At 31.1% G+C, this 27965-nt stretch overlaps 1 protein-coding gene across 1 annotated transcript in view; it reads right to left on the reverse strand.

The window, feature by feature from the left end:
- Apoltp (Apolipoprotein lipid transfer particle) overlaps nt 1-27965 on the reverse strand; it is a 2496658-nt gene that overhangs the window by 618052 nt on the left and 1850641 nt on the right. Inside the window, exon 29 of the mRNA XM_089596186.1 lies at nt 1367-1521. Within this exon, the coding sequence (XP_089452312.1) occupies nt 1367-1521 (155 nt within the window). The remainder of the gene's footprint in view (nt 1-1366; nt 1522-27965) is intronic.

Consider the following 27965-nt stretch of genomic DNA (forward strand, 5'->3'; position numbering starts at 1 on the left):
AATGTTTTTTGTTTAATTTAATTTTTATATGAAATTTTACGATGAATTCTACATTTTTACATGTTTTTTGCTCTAAAATTATACTATAAATAGTATTAGAAGATTATGGCTCTTGCTTTTTTAATGATTATTATTAATATCAGGAAAAAATGGCTTTTTTCATTAAATTATCTGACTTCTTAATTGGACTTTGGTAAAACTTTCTAAATCAAAGAGTTGATAATAATTTTTAAACTATTTTAATACAGCGTATCAGTAATGTTCCTACGAAGGACCGTTCAATTGTATCATGATACCTTACTACAATTGTTTATACTTTTATATATATATACTTCTTTTTTAACTGGGATACTTGATTTATTTGAAAGCCATGTATTTTATTTATAGTAACGTTGGACTTAATATAACTGTCACTTGTCATAACAGTATCACTAAAAAATTTGCATCTCGTGACGTTGTGGGGAAATAATAACTTTTTTTTCTTATATGGGTGTCAAAAGTTTTGTACACATCTTGAAAACAAGTGAAAAAGCCTCAAATCTCGTTTGGAGATCCATAAGATTCCTTACTCCTCTTGTAATAAGCAATACTCATTTTTACTTCATGTCAATGTATGAGTGTTCTTACTTTTTATACCAATTGTCAATCACAACAGCAAGGCATATGAAAAAATAAGATTTAAGTTTTATTGTATATGTGGGCCAGTGTTCTACATTTTATTCACCATAATTATCTTGCTGTAAATTCTAATACAAATATTTTTAAATATGATTAATTTTAAGAGCAGCCCCATCAATGTTTAGAGTTATTAAAAATACAACCAATCGATTTTGTGCTTATTTAAAGAGTTTTAAACTTTGTTAACAATTATGAGAACCTTATTGAACAGAATCCATTCTTTTATTTTCAGTATTATTTATTCCTTTACCTTTTTTTTTACGAAGAAAAAGGCTACACTTAAGTCAATGCAGAAAAAAGTTGAAGGTGCTAATTTAACGACTAGTAAAATCGACTGTTGGAACTTCAGTACAAAAGTACTGGCAAGCGTGCGTTTTTTAAAATGTTGAACAACAAGGAAGTTTTGGTTTTCGTTATTTTAAAAAACTTAGACTTACGTCTATTCTTATTATCTAATTTGACCCTATATTTAGGATCGGTCATAAGTTTATTTGATTTGCCAAGAAAATTTATTATTCGTTAGCTAAACACTTTCAATTCATTGAAAGTGATAACAAAGCATTCTAATGCTCGATTTCAAAACTTTAGTTTTTTAAAGTTTTACCTCAAATTTTTATAAAAATTATAGTAATTTCGTATTTAACTACATATTGGCAGTTTTATTGTCAAAAAAAAGAATAATTTTTACCTGACATCATTCAAGAATACCTCTATGTCTTCTTGAGCATCGTTCCATACCTCAGATATTGCAGTAATGGTTTCACTTTTTATGTAACGTTTCCAATATTCGATGCCATCTAATAATTCCTGATAAAAGTTTGTTAGAAGTAGCTTGAATGCATTCTGAATTAAAAGTTACAAGAAGTTAGAAAGATAAAATAAAAGCATATAACTTAAATATTTAATGTACTTGTTATCGATATCTAAAAATTAAATTTATTTTGTTACAGCCAGTTTTTTCGTCTTTAGCCACAAATTTATGAGTTTTAATATCTAAACTGAAGAGGAGAGTAATTGTAAATGGATGGGATACTTTTGTATCTGAAAATAGAACAGAAAATGATTTTGCTACTTAAAAAAAAACACTGTTACAGATTTACATGATATTACGTATAAAAGAGCATATCCGATTAAGAAGAGCTGTTTTTTTAATTATCTATTAAAAAGATAGAACTTTCCGAATAGAAATATAATGTTTCTAACAACAATTTCAGAAGTATTTAACTAAATAATTCGTGACCTACCATTAGTAACTGTTTTCCAGAAACTCGCTTTTTTAATTGCCATCTTTTGCAAAAAATAAATCTCCAGAAAAAACATGATTACAAACGCACAGTTCATTATTCAAACATCACCCTAAACGCCCAATGCCCTACAAAAGAATATGCGAGTGAATGAAGGGTTTTGAAAAATGCTGAACTTTTGGTACAGTTTCGGTTACTTACGCAATCATTAAACTACATTTTTAAAATAAAATATGGCAATTCATATTTTAGATAGAAGAGCTCTGGTACAATTAAAAAAATGGTACAGTAGATAATTTTTTTCCTTCTCATTTGGGACTCAAGCGTCCTCTGCATCTGGAATAAAGAGACGTAAAGAAGAGTACAGTATCATGCTACTGAATACGGTACGTACTTCTAACATATTCTGTTAGGAGCTAGGGCTAAAAAGGTGTCACAAATTTTATAAGTATAAGAAAGAAAGGTAAAAATGACAGATGACTGAATAAGTAGGATAGGTAAAACAACCATCTCAACAAGTTCATCAGTCATAATCTACGATGTTTCCTAGTTTTTAACCAAAGTTCCCGCTGTTAACACTCTAGTAAAAGGAATGTATAAGTACTTATGCTGGACCCTTATTTTTGCAACCGTAAAAGAATTTTTTGACAAATCGTATACACTTTAAAAAATGTATACCTTCGCTTGATTATTCTCAAATACGCGCTATAAAATAAAGAAAAATATGAACTAAGAATAATAAAAATAGTTTAAGAAATTTTATGAATTATGTGCAATTTTATTATTCATCATCGCCCGTAAGCTCAGACATGGCTTTTTTACACAAAGATAGTGTTTTTGAGCCATTGGTGCACCTGAGTTATGACCAGATGCTTATAGTTCAGACGTATAAATACCGGAGCCAACTCAATCACACCTATAATCAAGTTGACGATGCGACAGACAAGCAGTTAATCGACCCCATGAGGTTCAACAGCACAGGCGAAACGGCGAGTCTTGAACGGTCACTCATCCAAGTGCTAACCACGCCAAATGATGCTTAACCTCAGAGATCGACGGAACTGCAACTCTTTCGTTGCGCCACCGCGACTAAACAGCCATGTATAGTTATACTACTAATGTTGGCGAGCACCACCATATCTACTTATACTAGTAGCATTGGCAGTCAGTGCTCTCGACAGTGGCACCCAAAGAAGCGCGAAGTTCAAATTGGCTATATGGAGCAAGACGTGAAAACCCAGATAACATGACAGTATATCACACGTGATTAATTAATAAATAAACCCCAAGCTATTCTACCCAATCACCCGGTGAGCCTACTGGTCGCTTTGTTATTAAATACATAAATAAAATAACACAAGCGCCAATCACCACACAACCCGGAGCGCTAACTGGACGCTTTGTTAATTAAAATAATTAATAAAATAACAAAAGCACCAATCACCACACAACCCGGGGCGATTACTGACCACTTTGTTTATTAATTAACAAAATGATTAACGCAAGTGCCAATCACCACACAACCCGGGGTGCTTACTAGTCACTTGGTTAATTGATATAATAAATAAAATAACAAAAGCACCAATCACACCACAACCCAGGGCGCTTACTGACCACTTTGTTTATTAATTAACAAAATGATTAACGCAAGTGCCAATCACCACACAACCCGGGGTGCTTACTAGTCACTTGGTTAATTGATATAATAAATAAAATAACAAAAGCACCAATCACACAACAACCCAGGGCGCTTACTGGCCGCTTTGTTAATTAATTGAATAAATAAAATAACAAAAGCGCCAATCCCCAAACAACCTGGGGCGCTAACTGGCCGCTTTGTTTACTAATAAAATAATCAAAATACCACAAACGCAAATCACCACACCACCCGGGGCGCTCACTTGTAGCTTTGTTAATTAATATGATAAATAAAATAACGCAAGCACCAATCCCCACACAACCCTGTGTGCATTTAATTTAGATGACAGTATTACAAGCAATTTAAACAGCTGTGATTATATAACTGCTGTCAGCTTTATTCAGTCTTGTGCGAGAAACATAACCTACTTATAACATAACGTTCGCGTGACAAGCCTATGTTCTGTTTTGTTTAAGTTGAGTTGTTTTCTCGTACCGGTAAGTATACTGTTCTATTCTACTAAATGGATCTAGTAAAAATGGAAGGAAAAAAATGCTAAGTCATAAAAAGGAATAGTTAGCTGTAAAAAATCGACGTCTACTATCAAAAAGAAAAAGAATCAAAAGAAGTGTTACTCAACCAAAAATCTGAGCTTGTCTTTGGCAGGAATAAATGAAGATATAAAGACTGTGACAGCTGCATTAAAATATGGTATATCCAGATCGAGTGTAATGGCAAAAAGAGATGGCATTTATTCAGATGAGAAAACTGGCCCTTTCATTATTTTTAGTAAAGAGCAAGAGGAAGAACTTGTGCAATAAATAATGAAAAGTTGTCAGCAAGGTTTTCCGATAACTAAAGCACAGCTTATGGAGACTCTTAAAAAAATCTGTAACGGTTAAAAAAAAAAAAAAAAAGAACAAGAAATTTTGACATGAACCACCACGGACATTATGATATAAAACTTTGAAAAAAATATATCCAGAAGTGGTTTTAAAGGTAACAAAAGTGACATTTTTTATCAGGTCAAGGGTGACTGAGTTATTACTATGGTGGTGGTGTAAGAGAAGCCAGGACTGTTTTCTAATAACTCACTGAATACTAGCACTTCACGAGTATCTAACTCTGATGAGAGCGGTATGTTATAAAAATAAACAAATTTTATTCCATGTACTAATTTTTAACTAATTATATCATACTTGTAGGAATCCCTTCAAATCCTGTTACTTATTCAGTCTTAGCAAAAAAATAGAAACAAATGTTTACATAGGCAAAATTTTACCGTACAAAACTAAGTTAGTTGAACAATTTTTTTTTACATTTTGATAAAACATTCAAGCTATACTTATGTCAATCATACATTTAAAATTTTAATACCTAATTTTTATTCATAGTTGTCATTTAAGCAGTAATAAAAAAGTTGTCTAATTAAATTTAATTTGCTATTGAGGTGTATAGTACAGAAAAAAATCAGAAAGAGCCAACCCTTGAGCATTGTATTATCATAATTGATAATAAAGTAATAAATAAAGCTATTGTTGCTAGTAGTATAATTAAACCTGTGTTAAATAGTTCTGCAACGCCACTCCCACCTTCACATTTAAAATTCAATAATGCAATAAAAAATATTCGTACTTCTACTGTAAAAAGAGATATCTCAACAGATAAAATTTTAAGTCTAACTTAATTGAAAACTGATTTTCCAAATAAAGGATTGCAAAACATAAGAAAATATCTAGATAATCTTCAGATTCAATTGCCAGGTATTTACATTGGACCGATAATAATATTTTCTGTTAAAGCAGAAAATGACAAAATAAACGAAAGCTGCCATCTCTTCTATCTGGTCCTTAATGTCAATAAACAGTTTTAAAAAAAGTCAGACAAAAGAATTAAGGGGGAGAATATTTTGTTGAAAAGAAAAATCAAAGTCAAAAAATCAGGAAAAAAATAGAGCAAAAGTAGAAAAAGAAAAAAAGAGAAGAAGAAAACAATTTGGAAGAAAAATTTTTGAATGAAAAAGTAAAATTAGAAATTAGCAAAGCAACAAAAATTAGTCATGAAAATAAAAAATAAAAACATAAGTCTACATGAATTCATGTATTGAAATTCAAAGAAAAAGCTACTTTGACTTAACAAATTAGTAATTTATAGGAGTAGCTAGGCTCTATTTCGACTCGTTATAGTAACTGTTAAAATCTGATATTTGATTGTTTTAAGAAAATAAGCCGATGTTTTTGCCATTTAAGAAGTTTAAAGTCTTCAATGAAAAATTATACCATTGATATTAACAATAAAGCCTGTATTTAAAGTACTGCTTGGCTCACTCAAGATTTGTTATGAGATCTTGAATAGGGAGCGTCAGCAAGGAGTCTAAATGTTAATTAGTATTAAACCTAAGATGTAGGAATAACACAATTAAACCAAGGAACACAGGTCTTATTATAGTGAAATCAACTCGAGGGATTATGAACACAAAATAATAATCTGTATTTAACAAATACAAATCCAAAGCAATATTTAATAAGAGCACGTATTTTTCAACAAAAAAGAAACTTAAAGAAGGCTTGTTTTATTCGAATAATAGATAATGGCTCACCAAACCGAGGACAGGACTCAAGCAACAAACAGTAGAGAGGTTAAATAGACTACTCAACGAGAGACGACAGCTCTAGAACGTAGAGAAGCTCCCTACGTAAGGCACCAAGGTGTGTCTCCGACACCAACGCAAACGACAGAGAGCCAAAGGCAGAAGTTAAGTGCGGGACGAAACTGCAGAGAAAAAAGGGAAGCGGGTTCACAGTGTCAGAGTTGAAGGTGGCGCTCATATGTCGTGAAATATATTAATTACTTACAAAATCATTCATGTAAAGTCTCTTAACTGTGCCAACTGCCTTTGTTTCTCAAACTGTTTATGCCTTGTGCTTGTGGTATACATTAGTTGATTTTTTCTGTGCAACACACAAAATATAAAGGTGTCTTTCGATACAGCAAAGTCTTCAAAACGAAAAGCACAGAAAAGTTGTGCTATTGACGTGCCGAAGAAGCTAAAAAATTTTGCGTTTCTCATGATGCTTGATTAAAAGAAGTGTAGTTCAAACATTGGCTTTCAAAAGACAAATTGAATGAAGAAAAACCTGTCCATTGCTTTCTTTGTAGCATAAATATCACATGCTACAACAAACAAGACTTGCTCAGGCATGCTAAAGATAACGTCACATAAAGATAACGTCACTATTGCACAAAAAAAAAATAACGTGCCTTTCATTCCTCAGGATGACTTTGATAATCAAATCAAGGAGTTTGAGTTAATGACTGCTCCCTTTGTAGCACAGCACAACCTGCAAGTTTTATTTGTAGACGATTTCATCCCTTTTATTCAAAAATTCTGCAAAAAACCAGAGATTGTTGAAAAAATGGACTCGAAGAAAGAGAAGTGTGTTAACTTATTAAAGAATGTACTGAGTGCTAATGAACTTTCAAATGTTCTAAATATTTTGAGAAATACACGTTTTTCAGTTTTACTTGATGAGTCTACCGAAATAAGTTTTTGAAAAATTTTGTGCATAGTTGGGAATTACACAGATCCTTTAAACGGTAATTTAAAGTCACATCTATTAACATTAACTGAACTTAATACCCGACAGTTTGGTGCTGAGGAACTCTTTAACTTATTTTAAAAGTTTTTTATAGACAATACTTTTAAGTAATATTGTAAGCGTAGCTAACGATAGTGCTAGAATTATAACTGGATTTAAAAATTCTTACTATACACTTTTCAAAAAAAATACCTCTATTAATTGTATTGTTATGCAGTTGCCATACTTTGGGCTCAGTTACCAAAGAGAGTTGGGCAAACATTCTTTTAAAATGTCAAATTATACTTGAAAGTATTTTAAAGTATTTTCCAAAAAGTTCCAAGAGATTTTTTAATTTTTAAAATTTCAAAATTTTTTATCAAACTTCTACTAAAAAAATTTTGGAGCTAGCTAACACTCGATGGATGTCTCTTTTAAAATTGCATTGATCGCGTTCGTGACAATTTACTAGCTTAACAGTTGGTTTTTTTAGTTGAAAAACACGAAAATACGTTAAAAAGTGAAAGTGAGCAGAAAAAGAGCTCATCAAATTATATATATAATTTGCTAAATGATGATGAAGTGATAGCATATTTACATTTTTTACATTTTAGTTTGCATCATTTAAATAAATCCAACGTATTTTTTCAAACCAAGAAAACAATTATTTATAAAGTAAGAAGTTCATATTAACAAATTCTAATACAAATCAGCTTTTATTTTCTCAATGAAAATGCCATAAAAGAGGTTGTAAAAGATTTTAATTATAAAGTTAATGATGAGGATTTAAAAATTTTGGAAGGTTTATTTGAGGGTGATAAACGCGCTTTAGTTTTGGAAAGTCTTGTTAAATAAAATAACAAGTACACGAACTGCAACAAGTGATTTGAATTTTAAAATTCTAAGGATTGAAGTTAAAGTACTTATAACTCTGCCTTATTTGAGTGCTCACACAAAGAGAATACTTTCAATTGTTACAGACGTTAAGTCTTAAAAAAAAAAATAAAAGGGAGGATTATTAAATGCACCTTGTTTTATAAGGTCTTATTTCTTCACTTGTGGCAGTATAGCTTTAAATTGTAAAATATCTAAGAATCAACGTGATTTATTTAAATTAAAAATTTTCGAACATAATCTACAAAATTATGTTTAAACCAATGGTGACCTTAGAATTTCTTAACTTCCTTATGTTTCCCATTTATAGTAAGCTTAAAAAATTTTAAAATATTTAAACTCTTAACTAATCTTATTCAGTAATAAACATGTTTATTTTATAAAAAATAGATTCCGGCATTACGAGTGGAATAGGCCTACGTGGGAAAACATTAAAAAAAAAATTCAATCAGTAAAGATAAATATAGCACTAAGTAAGTTTCTTTTAAATTTTACTGAATTATAGTCACATTATCTAGTTTTTTTAAATTAAAATATTGTTGAGATATTCGTTGCACAAGCATGTAAGTATATTATAAAAAAGTTTTTTTCTTAAAAAGTAAGTTTGATTACAAACAAAAAATATTATTACAAACTTACTGTACTAGGAAAACTGTTCTATACTTGTTAAAACGTTATTTAAATAATACAATTTATAGGACGAACGGTAAATTTTTATTATTAAATGTGATGCTTTCCGAAAATGGCTTATAAATCGAACGACTATTATAGAAAAAAGACGATAGAATCAATAATTATAGAAATTAAAAAAGAATATTTGCCATGATCAAGAATTGATAACAAATTCGTCAGATTCTGTACGTGGGTTAGAGCATAGCCTATTCGATCAACGATGATGATATTCCTACATGTAATAAGATTATATTTAAGCTCTTTACGTAAAGGAAGCTTGCGTAAAAGGTACAGGTAGGGGGAGTTCTCCCTATCCTGCTGTCTGGTCAGAGAGAGAGAGAGAGAGAGAGAGAGAGAGAGAGAGTAAAATGGTTATGCGCTTGCGCAAGAACTCTTGGATGTTAGACACACTGCTTCTGGTGCCTAAGCTTCGATTTTTTAATTTATTTACTATGTACTACCAGACATTTTAGAATGTCAAGCCTTCTTTTTCCTAGTTTTAAACAAATGAAATTTTTTTTTCACGTACGTGACATTTTATTCGTGAAACTTACTTTTCATGATTTAAATTCCGCTACACAAATCATTTAATTTTCCCAAGCAATATTAGTTTTAAGTCACTAAGAACTAATTGTTTCATATTTAAAAGTGCACAAAAATACTGTTAAGTTTTTTTTAGACCCAAATCTTTTTTTTTTTTTTAATTTATTAAGCCGTTAATACCGAAGTCTAATAGGCCTTAGATCGAAATCTAAATATATCTATTTGGAAAATTATTGTATCATATACAATTGGCTTTAAAAAAGTAACAGTAAAGTTAGACCCAAAAGTTTTTAACTAGCTTGGAGCCAATATAACTTCTTTTGGAGGTAGTAGAAAGAGCATTCTTTAGTCCTCATCTCTTTTAAATAATCCTACTACTTTGAGCATTGTGTGCATGTTTTTAATTTGTCAGCTGTGTAAAGAGCAGACCATGTTTATTTAATTATACTTTAATTAAAACACAAATTATCACAAGACTTTATTTTAAACATAGATACATTAAATAGCACAATAAATAATAATCGAATTACTAGAATAGTTATGTAAGTTAACTTATAATAATAAGCCTTCCTAAATGGCAATACCTCCACGATTTCTATTATTGTATAACTAATTGATATTTGAATTTACGTATGTATCAATATTATGTTGTATACAAAAAAATTATATAATACATTTTTTACATAGTTAATCACCAATATTACAAAATAAAGCTTAGCACCCCAAAAACTTTAAGCTTACATTTAATAGAAATAGAGTTGATTGAAATTTATTTGTGATCTCACTTTTATTAAAATAAGTAAATTCATTTTTAATTATTTGTATACATGAAGTCCAACTATTTTTATTCTGGGTGGTGTAAGAAAGTATATTAAGTTTTTGAATGTGAATATTAAAGTTTGTATAGGGTCAGTAGGGTAACTTGATAAGAAATATTGTAAGTGAGAATAACGGAAAAGACGTCCACATACATCTACTATAAAACAACTAAATATTTCATCATTAAATTATATGCACTAACATATATGCAAGTGTATATTAGCTTATTTTTAAAGCTCATATCTTACAATACGTATATGTGTGTGGATTGATGCCAGGATTCGTGAAGGTTAGTATCACAGCTGTAGGAATCCTTAAAAAAGTAAGGAAGCAGTAAGAAGAGTGTTTAAAAAAATTCAGCGAGGAGTTACAGGGGTACATGAGGGGCTACTAAAAAGATGTCAGGGTTATGGTGGAGCTGTATGGTCTGGACAAAAAATCTTAAGCCAAAATAAGAAAGAAAATGACAGAAGTCGACTTTATTTTGTTGGTGACAGCAAGATGACGGTGAAAGGTCAATGGTGGTATGTAAGGGGTTGTAGAATGCACAACACAAACAATTATATTGTATCAGTAGAAAAAAAAAAAGATAAATATCTTAGTGGAGGATCGCCCGGTGCGCGCTTGAGGTGCCAATTATCCACTTTTTAAGTTCAGTTGAATTGTCAATTTTTTTAATATGCCCTAGAAAGAAAAAAAAATTAAGAAATCCTTGTAAAGTAGACAAAAGTTGAAATAAAAGTACTATGAATACAAAAGCAAACTCAAATTTATAATACAAATTAAAAAAAAAATAAAAGAGGTAGATTTAATACGGTTGAATAAGGCTTCTATCGTTCCAAAAAAACCCTAACAATTAGTTGAAAGTAAATAAGGTATTTTTATTTGTGACGTCATTCCAAGATGGCGTGGTCACTGGTTTTTTTTCTTCAAATTTGCACCAAATGTGCTAAACTAGCTGTGAAATTCACGAGGACATCCCAACTGATGATAATGCGTTTAAAAACTTCAGGTTTTAATACGATATCGAATGAACACTAAACTTTTTAAATCTTCACTTGGTAAGCAATGCAAAAAAATGAATGAAATTATCGTGGGCATAAAATTGATTAGAAAAACATTTTATTTTTTGTGCTTACCATGATCCAGTTATAACGAATTTGAAATATAGTCAATAGCGATTTCCGATGCATTAGAGGAAATTTTTCGTTTGTTTGCCAAAAGTGTTGTTTTAATGAAAATCAGTACAGAAAAAAAAGTACTGCAATCAGGCGGATCGTACCCGTCTAGTATACATATATATGGTTGCAAGCTCCTCGCCTCCGCGATCATAACAAAGTCCCATAACCTCTGACGAGCTATCAAAATTGAAGCAGTGTGTGGCAAAAACATAAATATAAGTTGTTGTTTAAGTGGTTGTCACAATAAATCTGCGAAATGTTGTTGTCTTTTCATAGATAAAGAATTGATTTCATTTCGTTTCTCTGCACTGATACTTTTACATTTTTTATTATCCGGAGAAATCACAGATGGAGTACGAAAAAAAGATTTCGCAGATATATCGTGACAAACACTTCTACAACAACTTTTATTCATGTTTTTGCCACACACTACTTTAATTTTGACAGCTAGTTAGAGGTTATGGGACTTTGTTATGATCGCAGAGGCGAAGAGGCTTGCAAATATATATATGTACACTAGTTGGGTACAATCCGCCTGATTGCAGTACTTTTTTTTCTGTACTGATTTTCATTAAAACTACTCTTTTGGCAAACAAACAAAAAATTTCCTCTAATGCATTGGGAATTGCTATTGACTATATTTTAAATTCGTTATAACTGGATCATGGTAAGCACAAAAAATAAAATGTTTTTCTAATCAACTTTATGCCCACGATAATTTCATTCATTTTTTTGCATCGCTTACCAAGTGAAGATGTAAAAAATTGAGTGTTCATTCGATAGCTTATTAAAACCTGAAGTTTTTAAACGCATTATCATTAGTTGGGACGTCCTCGTAAATTTCACAGCTGGTTTTGCACATTTGGTTCAAATTTGAAAAAAAACCCAGTGACCGCGCCATCTTGGAATGACGTCACAAGTGAAAATACCTTATTGCATGAATTACGTAATACAAATGTGTGTTGTAATGTTACATTAATTCTTATATGTACTAATTCTTACAGATACTCCCAGCTTAAAAAAGTTGTAAAAAAAGCATAACTGTACAAAAAAATATTAAATCATCATGTATTTGGTCATCGTTTCGTATTCTCAAACCAAATGAGAATATACGTTTAATTAACAAAAAACTTTCAGAATTCTTATAAGAAATCGCAAAAACTAAAATTGAATTATTTGAGTGCCTAATAAATGAAAAGCATCTCATGTCTTCTTTGAAATTGTAGCTACGAATAGTTTGAAAAATATAGTTATAGGTTCTTGTTAAAATAAACATACTTATTTTTTAAAGAATGAATTTCTTAATTATCTAAAAGATGGATCAAAAACATATTACAACCTGGATAATGCAATTTACAAGGGTGTTAATGAAGTTAGTCGTATAGTTTGTGATAATTTTTTAATTAAAATGCCAACCAGTATTTATAAAGGCGAACTCCTCATACACGCTTAATTCAAAAATTAAAAAAATTCTTTTGTTGATACAAAATGTAAGTATAACTGATAACTTATGTAACGATACTTTTCATACTAAAAATAATTAAGAATACGAAATACTTATCCGTATTGCCCTTAAGTTCCTACAGAAAACAATTTTCTTCCGTCTTTACGTCCCCCAGGATTATTACCAAATTTCAAGGTCAAAGTTTTAATAAAATTAGATCGTACTTAAAGACTCCCTGTTTTTGTATGGTCAATCATTCGTTGCATTATCTGATTGCAAAAGTGAAAATAGAACTTATATGGAAATAAAACATAATGGTTATTGAGAAGTAGAAAATATTGGGCGAACATAAATTTTTGTCTTTGACATGTCTTAAATATATAAAACAATATAAAACAATTTTATTCTATTATTGTTAGTATATTGAGGGATTTATTTCGTTGATTGGGAAACAAGCAAACACACCTTGAGATAGTTAATAAAATTAAATAGAGAAATAAAATAATGATAATGATATACAATACAGCCAACGGCTGCTTGCATGCATGACCACATGCTTCCAGGGACAAACAAGATCTCCCTTGCACCTGCGTTCGAGTGCCAAGCGTCCACAAATATTATACAACTGCAATCTGCCAGAGATGGCATCCCTAGTCCGTCTCTTATACTTGTAGATAAATGTACGTTGGTATAAATGTACAATATGCTCAACACGCCTCCTTACATACATAATAATCCAACTTATTCATTCAACCAAATTTCACATACTTCTAAGCTTTTTAAATTTCAAACTTCCAAGAGATTTCGTAAAAATATCTGCAATATAACTTTCTGATTCTACTTTTACTCTATCAAGAATTCCTTTTAAGTAAAGAAAATAATAATTCACCGTGATATATTTTGTACTTATTTTCCAAAAATTCAATATAACTTTTCTGACTCAAAAACATTACATGTTTTTTGCAGTATAATTATTATTTACTCCAAAATAATTTTTTGCTCTTTCAAAATCCTTTCTGCAAAATTTTTCTGACAACGTTCCCTTAGTCATATCAATAGCTCTTACAACAAATAAAAAATAGATCATCAACAAATAAAATAATGTAATCTTTATCTTTCCCATTGCTCATAGAATATCAACGATTGTCTTTTACTATTTTTAAATTTCAAGTTTTTTATAAATTCATTCAAACATTCGAACCAAGGTCTAGGAATTTCTCTCAAACTATACAATGCCTTTTGCAATCGACATGCTTTGTTAAAACTACTATCAAATCCTTGCGGTTGTTCGACACATACCTCTGATTTAACTTTTCCAATCATCAGGTTCAAAACTTTCCATCGCATTATAAAAACTTTTAGAATTTTCTGTACTACAATAATTTAAATTAATCGTATTATGTACATAGTTATCATTATTATCATCATATCTTCCTAAACGCTTTACAATTTTTTTCGGTATACTGTTAACATTGTTTTCTTTTTGATTATAACACTCATTTTCTCTCTCAGTAACATCATTGTCATTTTCATACTCAGCATCTTTAAGTTTGTCGCTTGACTCAGATTTGTCATCTACAATTTTATTCTTATTTTTTAATTTATCATTATAATTATCATTTGATCCAATACAATATTTATCTTTTTTAATGACATCTTTATGCCTTGCTACGATGACTCTATTACTAATCAGAATTTGAAATCCTTCATTTTTCTAACTTACCTGAATTCCTGAATCTGCTTTTCTATTCCATTTAGACCTTATTCTCTGTTCAGGGGAACGTATAAATACTCTGCTTCCATGCCTTTTTAAACGTTTAACATTTTATACACCAGAGAACAACTCAAAAGGCGTTTTTAAATCTGCGCTATTTGCAAGTTTTCTGTTCTTTAAATATGCTGCTGTGCATATAACTTTGAGCCAAAATCTTCTACTTATTCTAGCTTCAGATAACAAACATCTATAAATTTTCATAATGCTTCTATTATATCTCTCAGCTTTACCGTTCAATTCATATTCATACGGTGGACAACCATCTAGACTTTTTTTTCTTTCACTATATCAAAAATTCTTTTATCCATATACTCCTCACCGTTATTACACCTTAATCTTTTTATTCTTTTTCCGGTAATATTTTCAACTTTATTTACATATGGTACAAAACTATTATAGACTTGATCTTTTGATTTAAGTGGGTGTACTCTGGCTATCTTACTAGAGTCGTCAACGAAAGTTGAAAAATATTTTTCCCCATTTCATCCTATAGTGTTATAAGGCCCATTCAGATCAGTATGTACTATTTCTGAAATTTCCTTGGCCTTTTATCTATTACTTTAAAATGGTAAATTGTGCATTTTATTTTCTATACAAATAGCGCATTTCATATAATCACTCTTAATTCCTTTTATCAGACGCTCTGCAAATTCATTTTTACATAAGCCATTCAAATATTTAAAATTTACACACCCCAAGATACGGTGCCATTTTTTCTTCAAAGTAATTTTATCATTACTTTTGGTACTTATAGTATTAACGGAAATCTTATGTTCATTTCGAATTTCACTTTGCATTCTGTACCAATAATGTGTTTTATACGCGATACATGAAGGCGCACCTTCACTGTTATAAATTTTCGCCGTTTTATTTTGAGCAACAACTTTATATCCATCCGTAACTTTTGATAAACTTAATTAATTTTCTCTAATTTCTTTAACACAGTATACGAAATACATTTTAATTCTCACTTATTTATCGTACACTTTAGAGTTACTCGAAATTTTTACTATTTTAGTCGCTTTGAAACTACCGTCTCCTATATTGACGTTAACTGGATTTTTTTCTTTGATAAAATTTACGAAAACATCATCTTGATTTGCCACATAATCAGTAAAACCACTATCTAAAAGCCAGTCAACACTCTTACCTTGCGCTTCACTATGCATTTCAGTAGACTCGATAATCTCCGCAGAAAAGGTGCCAAACGAGCTGTTGCCTTGCTACAACATTTTTTGTTGCGACGCGTAGCCTCTGCCTCGTTGTCCGCTCGAGCCTCTGCCTCTGCCTTTTAATGCTCCTTGTTGCGTGTTGTTTCCACAAAATTGTTGGCATTCATCCCTCTGTGCTGGGCCTCTATAGCCAGGATTGCTTACATTCAGGCAATCTTTCTTGCAACGTCCAATTTCACCACAGTCGTGACAGGCTCTTACTTGTTTTTTTTCTTGTTTCTTGTGACTTTTTGATTTCAACACGAAAGCATTAGATTTTACACTTACAATAGCACTTACATGTTTATTTATAACTTCCAACATTTATATTCTATTGATTACACAACTAACTGTTTGATTTTCCAGTTTTAACGTATCTAATAAATTGCCAATATAACTACACGATTCTGGTAATGTTTCTTATAAACAATAAAATTTTTCTTCTTCATTCGCTGTAGCACCAGCTGCTTTCAACTCGTTTACTGATTTTTCAAATTCACTAATAAAAACTGATAATTCTTGAAAATCCTTCAACCTTATTTTCTCCAGCTTATTCCGGCAAATTATCTGCAAAGCTGTTAATTACTTTAAGTACATAGCATTAGACTTTTTTATAATTTTGAATGTCGTATCAAAATCACCCATAAATTCCAGCTGCTTGTTCGAAATAAAATTGTAAATAAAATTCATGGCCTTCAAGATGTTCTCTGCCCATTCGTCTTCTTTGTCCGTCGATACTTCTTCTCTTTTATTATTAAGAGAATTAATTAGGCAATTTTGCTGCAAAGAGGTCACCTATTACTTTCTTAAGGAGCATTGCATGGTAAAAAGCACATGTGAAAATTTACAGAGGTACTTGCCCGAAAAAGTCGCACTGGCCAGGAATGAAAACATGGTCTCCCGCGTGCCAACCCACGACCGAGCCAACTGAGCCATCGCACGCTCTATCTGTACTAGAGGCAAAGTATACGTATGTATGTTGTATACATATATACGTATTGCATGTTCCAATCATTACATACATGTTCATATGTATATATGTATGTAAAAAACGTGCAAAAACTATTAAATATGTGTAGTACGACAACCCACCGTTTGAAAACAAGAAAAAACGCTATATCTTGAAAGGGCCGCAAAATTGGCTATAAATAACAATTTTTCCTAATGTCCTAAAGGTGAACTACACGATCGAGGTACACAAATAAAGAGAAATAGGACTATGCACGAACATAACCTTAATTATTTCCTTTTTCGACTGTATCTTAAAAAAAACGAGTGAAAAAGAATTTTTTTTTCAATGCCGTTTTGGGAACATTAATACAGTATTGAAAAAATTTTTGGAAAAATTTTTATTACAATATAACCTCTCAATATAAGAAACACAGTAATATTGCGAAAGGGCAGCCTGATAGGCCAAAAGTAATTTGACTTATAGAAAACAAGTGTTGAGGTACAAAAATGTGTGTCACACAGAATTATACAAACAATCGAAATAATTCTACACATTTTAAAAGTCACATCTCAAAGGCAACGCTAAAATTTCGATATCCTACGTATAAATTAACTTATTTTTTACTTTCTATAATGTATTATGAAAATAATTGTCACGTGACCAAAATCTATATTCTTATTACTAATTTTGACATTAGTAGAAATAAATTAAGCACGAAATTTAAAAAAATTTTATTTGTCAGATACAACGATTTTAGCAACAATTAATTGTACATGTATAATGTCATATTAAATGCACAAATAGTAGTTTTAAATAAAAAGAACTTTCGTCCCACGTAACTAGACAAATGTACCTTTTTTCAGGGCAGTATGGTGGGAATTTTTGTTTTGTTCTGCACTACATGAACAAGAATTCGTACATATATTAATACATAAAGGTGATTCTGCTGTAACTTGTTTAGATCGTGTCCAGTGCTCATGCTCACGTGCCATAATTAAATTAAAAACTTTAAAAACGTTAAATTGTGTTAAATGTTGTCAATTTCACTTGACATTTTGTTCAATACCAATGTATTAATTTCTTCATTGAAATAATCGATCATTTTGTATCGAATTTTCCATTCCGACCCATGCCCACAACTCTATTTCACTCATAAAAACTTTTACCGGTAAAAAATAAGGCTTATCTACTACTTGGACGTGTAAGCATTATACACTCTAGCTATTCGTGATTAGATTTGTACCTTAGTCTCACCAAAAATCGACAAAAACGAGTGAGTTTTCACTGCATACATTTTGTTCGCATATTTGCCCCATAATCGTGGTTTTAACAAAAATCGGTTTAAACTAGTAACTGTATGCACTGGAAATGCTAACCAATGGTCACTTTTTAAGGTATAAAAATGAATAAGTCCTTACGACAGTAGTACCTGAAGTTGTTACCTCTCAAATAACCAAGCTCTTATTTTTGCGTATTTCGCGCATACAAACATTTCATTCCGTTCTGACCCCCCATGGAACAACCACTCCGTGTACGTGTGCAGGTACGCAAACTACAGTTTCTTATTGCATTTAAGGCTAGTAAATCAAGTAGGGGTGGACAAGTCATTGTCATACGTCTATGAGTCGTACGAGCACTACAAACATTAAAAATTCCATTCCGAGCTTTTCCATTCTGACCCTACCTTAAAGTGCCGTTTTTTTTTGTTTTAGAGCAATCAATCCCAGCCAAACTTTTTTTTTAACGAACTTCTTTATGTTGCGTTACTCGTGTGGCTGAAATTTTAAAACCGACAGATTTTTTTTTTTGAAACGAAAGTGGTTTCACTTGAAGTCTCTTCCTCTCAAGTTTTCCCCCTTACCCCGTTCCCCTTACCAACTGTTCTCTATACACTTCCCCTCTCCCCACTATATATGTATATCTGCCAACCGTGCCGTGTTACTCTTCTGCACATCTTTCCCACCGTTCCTCCTCACACTCCCAAGCAATTGATTTTTGAAAAAATTTTAATTTTATTTTCCCACAATAATTTTTATTTCACTTTAAATTTTTTCTTTTACAATTCTTAAAAAATAAAAAAAAAAACATTTTCCAATAAAGAGATTTGAACCCTCGACCGCCTGCATATGAGTCCAGTACCTTACCCACCCTGCTACGAGCGCTGCCGACTATAACAACTCGGTTTCTTGAACTTATGGTGTGGTTCGTAACTATAACATTCCATTTTTAAATTTATTAACTGATAATACATTTAGTTATGTATTTGTTTTCTGAATAATACATCTTAATTTGTTTTCTCAATAATACATCTAGAAAAAAAAAAAAAAAAAAAAAAAAAAAAAAAAAAAAAAATCAAAATAAACATGTAGAATAGAGTTGAAGAACGTATCAACTGAGGAACGTATCAGTGGTTTCTAAAGGCGCTTATTTCGAATTCGACAAACAAGTTATGTTATATTATCACATAATTATATAAATAAAGTAATTCAGTAAATCAATTATAAATGAATTATGATCATTGTATTAATATATTTCGAGTTACATATCATTTTAATGGTTTTTAAGGGCACTTATTTTGAATTTGATAAAATAGTAATGGCACAATGTCATTGAGTAATTACAGGAAAATAAAACAACAATTGCATTTATGAGCTATAAAATCGCAAAAAAAAAGTAAAAAAAACATTTTTTAAAAAATTAATGGAATGAAATATGAAAATAAAATAAAATAAAATTACGAAAGACATGAATAAATACAATAAAAAGGAAAAAAAATGAGATAAAGAAGGGAAAAAAAAAAAAGATTAACTATAAAAATAAAAAAAGAAATTCAATAAAGGGAATCCAAAAAAATGAAAAAAAATGAAATTAAATAAAATATGAAAAAAAATAAAACAAGAAATGGAAAAAAAACATAAAACAAGAAACAAAGAAAAAAATAAAACAAGAAATTACAAAGAAAAAAAAAAAAAAGGAAAAAATTGTAAGGGAAATTCAAACAACAAACCAGGGGATATAAATGGGTCATGGGACCCACGGTGAGAACGAAGTTCTTTAAACATGGGATAAGTATAGACACAATTTCTCAGGTAACAAGGGGGTTACCAGACCCGAAGGAAGAACGAAGCTCTTAACTTTTTAAAAGTCAGTACTGCATTCATGTTGTTGACTAAAACAAAAACTTAAAAAAAGAATAAAAAAAAAAAAAAGTAGTTTACTACTCACGATGGTTGAACTTCGTGAGAACGTCGTGCATAAATACAGTACTCACGAAGTTCAACCATCGTAAGTAGTAAACTACTTTTTTTTTTTTTTTTTAATTTGTTTTTTAAGTTTTTGTTTTATTTAACAACATGAATGCAGTACTGACTTTTAAAGAGCTTCGTTCTTCCTGTGGGTCTGGTGACCCCCTTGTTACCTGAGAAATTGTGTCTATACTCATCCCATGTTCAAAGAACTTCGTTCTTACCGTGGGTCCCATGACCCATTATTATTCCCTGGTTTGCTGTTTTAATTTCCTTTACAATTTTCTCCCTTTTTTTTTTTTTTTTTTTTTTTTTTCACTGTGGGGCTAAAAGACGAAACACGGGTCTAAGATCTTGGAGTTTTGTCTAATTGGCCTCTTTTCGCTACATAAATGCAAAAACAGTGGTACTAGTTCCAACATTGGTAGCCAAGTGGTGCACTTCATTAGGTGGCTCACCTGGGCTTAAATCAAAGTAGAAATATAGTCCTAATGATTAAAACAAAAATCTTTGACTTTTATGCCCCGAATGAAAGGTTATAGTGATTTCATGAAAAATACTGAATTTCAGCCAAAATCACATTATTATCGATATTCACGCTCTAATTGAAACAGCTGTTACTTTCACATGAAAGCATAAAACCGAACAAAATTCTTTTATTAATCAATAGGTCTTGATCCCAGCTTTCATTTCAGCCCAGTAAGAACACTCTAGCTGTTAAAGAAGTTTAGCTACATGTGTTAGAAAGAGATACAATTATTAAAAAATCGATAAAAACTGACTTTTATAAAATTTAGTATTACTTTTGACCAGCAAATTTGGTAGGTGCATGGCGCTTCAGATATTTTTTACTAATGTTGTGTACAGTAGAAATACCATGAAAAAATTTTTTTAACCAACTTATTTTTAAAAAATTTTTTCAGTTAATCTGAGCAAATTACGGCAGAATCACCTATATATGAAAGTAAACATAAAAGTACTTTATACGCGAATCACGTGTTACATAAGTAGTATATCGAAGTATATGTATATTATCCAGGCGCGTGAAAAAATACATAATAATTTTAAAATTCTTACTATTTTAATATCAGATTCTTAAGGATCTATCAATGTTAGACATACTCTTATTTTCTCAGTTTCTTTTATACTGAGTTTAAGAACATTTAAGGTGGCTCCAGCGCCTAGTGCCGTATCAAAATGGGGAGACTAAAATTAATCATTATTTTCTTTAAAATATGGTATAAAATTATCGTAGAGACTGTTGTTAGCCATATTCTACATTTTATCTATTACTTTAGTGAGTCAATAAAAAAATACAAAAAAGTTTTGTGGTGCCCTAAGTGATGAACTGTTACGATACGCTCCTAAGTTCAAGAGTAGTTATACCTATATATATGTACTCTGCAGAATGCAGACAGCTGAGAGCTGACTTGCACTCGCAACTGTATACTTAGTCTCCGATTATTTAAAGATTTTGTTCGATAACAAGACACTTTGCTCATGTCATCGAAAACTGCGTAACAATATATACAAGATAGTATGTTTTTTACACCTTACGGGTTATTTATATAAGTGCAGCAGTAGGTTGTATATCGCGTAAGCTTGCATTTCCTATCCAACCCGTCTTAAAACTACGATTTTGTAAGCATGATTTCTTACAACTTTCATCGTCAACATTCATTTTTTTTTATACGAATAGAAAGATGGAAATTCAAAGAATATAATTCAATTTTATTAACCTAGGTTGGGTTATTTATAATTTTAACGTTGAGGACACTGGAGCCACTTTAAGTTGAAAGTTTGACTTCTGCTGGGGGTCCCAAGACCCACACCTAGTTTCTTTATTTTTGAAAATGTCTACACAATGCACCTCTTATCAACGTATATATAAAAGCATAGACACGTCAGTTTGTGCACGTAAGTGTGTGTACGAGAGAAGTAGAGTAAACAGCACTGTAGGGGGGCTAGTGAAGCTTGAGCGAGAACGAACAATAGAACGAACGAACAAACGATAGAATGATCCAGGTCTGATTTTGACTGAATGCCCATGCGTGCAGACAGCTTACTTTTTACCAGTGACATTGTCTCTGATCAAGTTAACTTCACTCATGACAATAATATATATATATATATATATATAAATATATATATATATGTTTACATGCATAAGTCGTACGCACTTAGCATTAAATGGGCTCAATATTTTACACCTCATTACTGTGTGAATCTTCTTTTCTTCTCTTGAACATCACCTCTTTCATTCTTACTTAGTCCCTAAAAACATGATTTAAATTGCCTTTCAAAGTAAGTAAAAAACTACTTAACCGTTTTATAAATTCCTGTAAAATTAATTATTATGTACGTAAACAGTAAATAAGCAATAGGCAAGTTATTCTGTAGTACGATCAAAATTTGAATAACTACTTTCCACATTCTACAAAATCAATAAAAACAAACTAGCTGAAGTACCAGACAAGAGTTATTTAATTTTTGATAGTATTTGCTGTTTAATGAGAACTGTGTGTTATAAAGCTGACTACATTCTAAATGTTATAAGCATTGAACTGCTGTCAGTTTACTATTGCTGAAAACTGCCATCCACTGACACTCGAGGGTATTTTTCAAGGGTACTCAAATTGTTTAGTCAAACATCAGTTTGTCATATTTAATCAATGATCATGTCTCATTTCTAGTCAATAATTTTTGTGGATTCAGTTAATTCAGCTTACTCTTTAGAAAAGAAATATATCTTGGAAAAAATGACACCTTTTATCAATTTAATTATTAAAAATACTTTCAATCAAATCTTAATTGTTTAATACAATCTGCATGGATATTTTATCTTTAGAGACATTACCACTGTATATAAGAGTACAAAGAGTAACATATATTTAGTAGTGCACCTAGAGTCTTTGTATCCAATACTACATCACATAATGAGTATCTGCTTAACGTAATAAAGCTTGGTAAGTTTTGATAGATAACAACGCCTTCGGTATAGTTGTCCATAACATCAAAATCTTCTCCACCTGGACCATTATTACCTTCGTCATTTTATTCATCATTTTAGGGATCGATAACTCTACAATATGAATGATACAATTCTTATTTATTTCAAATTATATTGAAAGCTCTTCATTTCATAAGTTGTGGCTATTAAAACACTCCAATACTACATTCTATTTTTTATGTATCTTTTTACTAAAAAAGTACTACGGTAAGTAAATAATAAACAATACAGTTTTAATGAAATTTTTACCGTTTTTCCAACTTTTAGCATTCAAACATTGAAACCGGCTTTTTTTTACAGTTCAAGTAAGATTAATTTATTTTCATTCTCAATAAAATTACAATTCTATACAATTATTATTTATAGTTAAACGTACACATTAGCTCTTCTATAGTTATGAGAAATAACCACTGCTGTAATGATTCTGGCGGCTTTTCGGGGACTATAATGAAGAGTTCTGTCACCTTTCAGACATCTGCATTTGTTTTTGAGCATACCAAATGCTCGCTCAATAAAGCTTCTACCTACCATCACCTAAAATCCGACAAAAACGCATTACATACGTACAGTATAATTTACAATAATTAACGTTAACTGCAAAACGTAGGGGCAGTCCAAATATCAGTAAAATATCCTACTTTACCGATTGCATTTCCCTAACAGGTATTATTATATAAAATTATTAATTTTAAAAGCTGACGTCCATTTTCAAAAGTTTGAATAATAATGAAGCCTCAAATTCGGTTAATTGATTGAAAACTCTTGGTAAAAAAGGGGAACTAGCCTTAGCGTTTGCATCATTTTTCTGAAACTGTAAATCTAACTTTTCTGTTAGAGTTTGCAAATCAAGAGTCGACGCTTAACTATTTCATGTCTCGAAATGAGTCTAGCCTACAGTTATTTAAGTTATTTCATGGTTTGGGGTAACTCTTTAATTTACCAGTTATAAAATAGGAGCCTTCTTGTTCCATAACTTCATCATTTATGTGCAGGTCATACATGTGCTCACGTATTTGGCTCCATTGCTAAACAAAACGGTTATTTGTTAAGCCACTGCAGATGCGAAGATTCATAACTCACTAGTCAGTATTGCACACCTTAAAAAATAAATGAAATAAATGTACCGGATTTTATATTTAGAAACTATTCAACTGTAAAGAACACAACAAATAAGACACATTGGGAATAGAAATTTTCTACTCGAGTCGAAAAAATATAAACGTGCAAAAGGTTAGTAGTACAGGCTCAAACGAGCATGAAAAAGCTCATGCACATTTTTATCGATGTCTAATCATGTACACTATATTTCTCATTCCTCCTATAAGTTTTTTATTTCACAATAACTTTCATTTCACATCATTGTTTATTACAATTTTTTAAACAAAGTATGATTTTCTTTAAAGAAAAAAAAAAAATACGCAGTTTCATAAAAATACAATTTCTACTATCTGCACGTTCAACGAATGATGTCCTTTAGAATTGACGTACGCCTCTTCGTCATTTTCTGGTGTGCAAATATTTATGAGCGTACATTCAACAGCCTCAATCACACCAGAAAAAAAAATAACGTTTTCAAAACTGTAGTTGTAGTATTATGCAGTAAATTTAGTAGATTTCAGTAGGTCTTATGCTAAAGTCTTAGCACCGACGTATTGTATAATGTTATGTTCACACGATTCTCTTGTGTTAAGTACACATACTACGTGTCAATGAGTATAATATATACACCTACATATTCGTTATTTCTTATATCTCCTACGTTTTAAACGTAACGTGTTGTGCTAGACATTCAGAGCAATATACAAATAAATCTTTTTTGAGATCATAACCAAACCCTTGAAGGTGTAGCACATCAAGTTATATTTACAAACGTATGCCAACAGTGTTATAGTTTCATATCTGAAGTATTTACGCTGCAACGTGGAGTAAATAGAGTAATAATCATAATGAAAAATAAGTAAGTAAATTTTCAATTGAAGCAGCTTTGTAAATAGAATCTATATTTGTGCTATTCTTTTCAGGAAAGTTGTAGTGTCACCAAACAAGAAGCAAAAAGAAAAAATTACGTGATTTGATTGCAAAAAATCCTCTGATGGTGAATTGGTCAACGAGTGTTGGTTACACTTTGTGGGTAGATGCGTCCAAAATTTTAAACATCTTTGGTCCCGTCAGAGCGCCTCAGGCTTAAATGAGAGTTAGGGCAAATCCTTTTCTGATTGTTTCTGATGCAGGACAACCGTAAAAAATATGACTAAATAAACAGTACAGACAGTAGAGCCTATTGGGTTTTTTGGGATTACGTGCTTGGGATTTTATTTATTTATTAATGATCAAGCGTATTCATTAAATTTATCACTTGATATCATTGCAGACAGTAAAGTTATTGAGTTGTTTTGGGTTAGCTGCTTAGGATATTAATTATTTATGAATCAACTGTCTGTAGTAAAGCGTATTAAGTTACTGTGGATTGATCAACGCAAGTACTGGATTATTGGGTTATAGTACTTGGATTTTTGTGGAATTCGGCATATAGCCTGTTTGAATTTTGCGGTTACGTTAGGTACTTCTTTTGGGCTTACTGCCTGTAACATAGCACTAATCTCATTAATTATCATTATAGAGCTATGTACGTTGCATTGCCTTTCCTCTTTGGTATCCGCTTATGTTTGTATGGAACTAAAGGACTTTATACGTAGGTTGCCAAGAGTAATTGCTATGGACTGAACTTTGTCGTCACTCTCACATCCAGGAATATTTTTAGCTGCAGCATAAAGCACACCATATGCATTTGTAAATTAATTATTTTTTCCAATAAGGGCACAGAGTGCAACTGCCGCTTTGTCCCCTTGTATTCTTTTTGGGCCCATCGATAGAAAAGTTTTTTGGCCTTCTGGGCCCAAAATTTGTCTGTGCGCCCTTGGTACGAAAATCATTGAACGCCACTTAGGCTTCAACATACAAAAACCGTGACTTTTAAGAGCTCATGTTTGTACTTTATGTTCTAGTGACATAATGTACCGCCATATCTCAACAATTACAATAAAATGACTGAATAGATCCACTTATTACCAGAACATACAACAACCCAGTTGTCATTGATATCCGTTACTAAAAGCAATAAAAGTGAGCATGGCTTCTCCTCAGGTTGGCTAATGCATTTAACAAGAGCTGTTTGAAATTTTTCTGGGTCAAAAATTAATTATTAATTTGTCACTTAACTATTTTGTAATAAGTTTACAGTAAATAAAATTTAGAGGGAATATATTAACTAAATTGCACATATAGTTACAAATCTGTCATCAGCGTAAAAACTACAATAACAGTAACAATAATTTAAGTATGATAATAAAAATATCGATGAAAAACGTTCATTTTTTATTCCTGTAATACCTTGACTGGCAACGACTTTTCTATTAATCTTGCTGTCACAGAATGGCTGGAAAATTTCATAAAATAATTACTCATATTTTTTACGGTTGTCCTGCATCAGAAACAATCAGAAAAGGATTTGCCCTAACTCTCATTTAAGCCTGAGGCGCTCTGACGGGACCAAAGATGTTTAAAATTTTGGACGCATCTACCCACAAAGTGTAACCAACACTCGTTGACCAATTCACCATCAGAGGATTTTTTGCAATTAAATCACGTAATTTTTTCTTTTTGCTTCTTGTTTGGTGACACTACAACTTTTCTGAAAAGAATAGCACAAATATAGATTCTATTTACAAAGCTGCTTCAATTGAAAATTTACTTACTTATTTTTCATTATGATTATTACTCTATTTACTCCACGTTGCAGCGTAAATACTTCAGATATGAAACTATAACACTGTTGGCATACGTTTGTAAATATAACTTGATGTGCTACACCTTCAAGGGTTTGGTTATGATCTCAAAAAAGATTTATTTGTATATTGCTCTGAATGTCTAGCACAACACGTTACGTTTAAAACGTAGGAGATATAAGAAATAACGAATATGTAGGTGTATATATTATACTCATTGACACGTAGTATGTGTACTTAACACAAGAGAATCGTGTGAACATAACATTATACAATACGTCGGTGCTAAGACTTTAGCATAAGACCTACTGAAATCTACTAAATTTACTGCATAATACTACAACTACAGTTTTGAAAACGTTATTTTTTTTTCTGGTGTGATTGAGGCTGTTGAATGTACGCTCATAAATATTTGCACACCAGAAAATGACGAAGAGGCGTACGTCAATTCTAAAGGACATCATTCGTTGAACGTGCAGATAGTAGAAATTGTATTTTTATGAAACTGCGTATTTTTTTTTTTTTCTTTAAAGAAAATCATACTTTGTTTAAAAAATTGTAATAAACAATGATGTGAAATGAAAGTCATTGTGAAATAAAAAACTTATAGGAGGAATGAGAAATATAGTGTACATGATTAGACATCGATAAAAATGTGCATGAGCTTTTTCATGCTCGTTTGAGCCTGTACTACTAACCTTTTGCACGTTTATATTTTTTCGACTCGAGTAGAAAATTTCTATTCCCAATGTGTCTTATTTGTTGTGTTCTTTACAGTTGAATAGTTTCTAAATATAAAATCCTGTACATTTATTTCATTTATTTTTTAAGGTGTGCAATACTGACTAGTGAGTTATGAATCTTCGCATCTGCAGTGGCTTAACAAATAACCGTTTTGTTTAGCAATGGAGCCAAATACGTGAGCACATGTATGACCTGCACATAAATGATGAAGTTATGGAACAAGAAGGCTCCTATTTTATAACTGGTAAATTAAAGAGTTACCCCAAACCATGAAATAACTTAAATAACTGTAGGCTAGACTCATTTCGAGAAATGAAATAGTTAAGCGTCGACTCTTGATTTGCAAACTCTAACAGAAAAGTTAGATTTACAGTTTCAGAAAAATGATGCAAACGCTAAGGCTAGTTCCCCTTTTTTACCAAGAGTTTTCAATCAATTAACCGAATTTGAGGCTTCATTATTATTCAAACTTTTGAAAATGGACGTCAGCTTTTAAAATTAATAATTTTATATAATAATACCTGTTAGGGAAATGCAATCGGTAAAGTAGGA

The sequence above is a fragment of the Copidosoma floridanum genome, unplaced genomic scaffold, assembly GCF_036245765.1.
Source record: "Copidosoma floridanum isolate Cflo_tuat_1 unplaced genomic scaffold, Cflo_Japanese_pri ptg000004l, whole genome shotgun sequence".
Lineage (NCBI taxonomy): Eukaryota > Metazoa > Arthropoda > Insecta > Hymenoptera > Encyrtidae > Copidosoma > Copidosoma floridanum.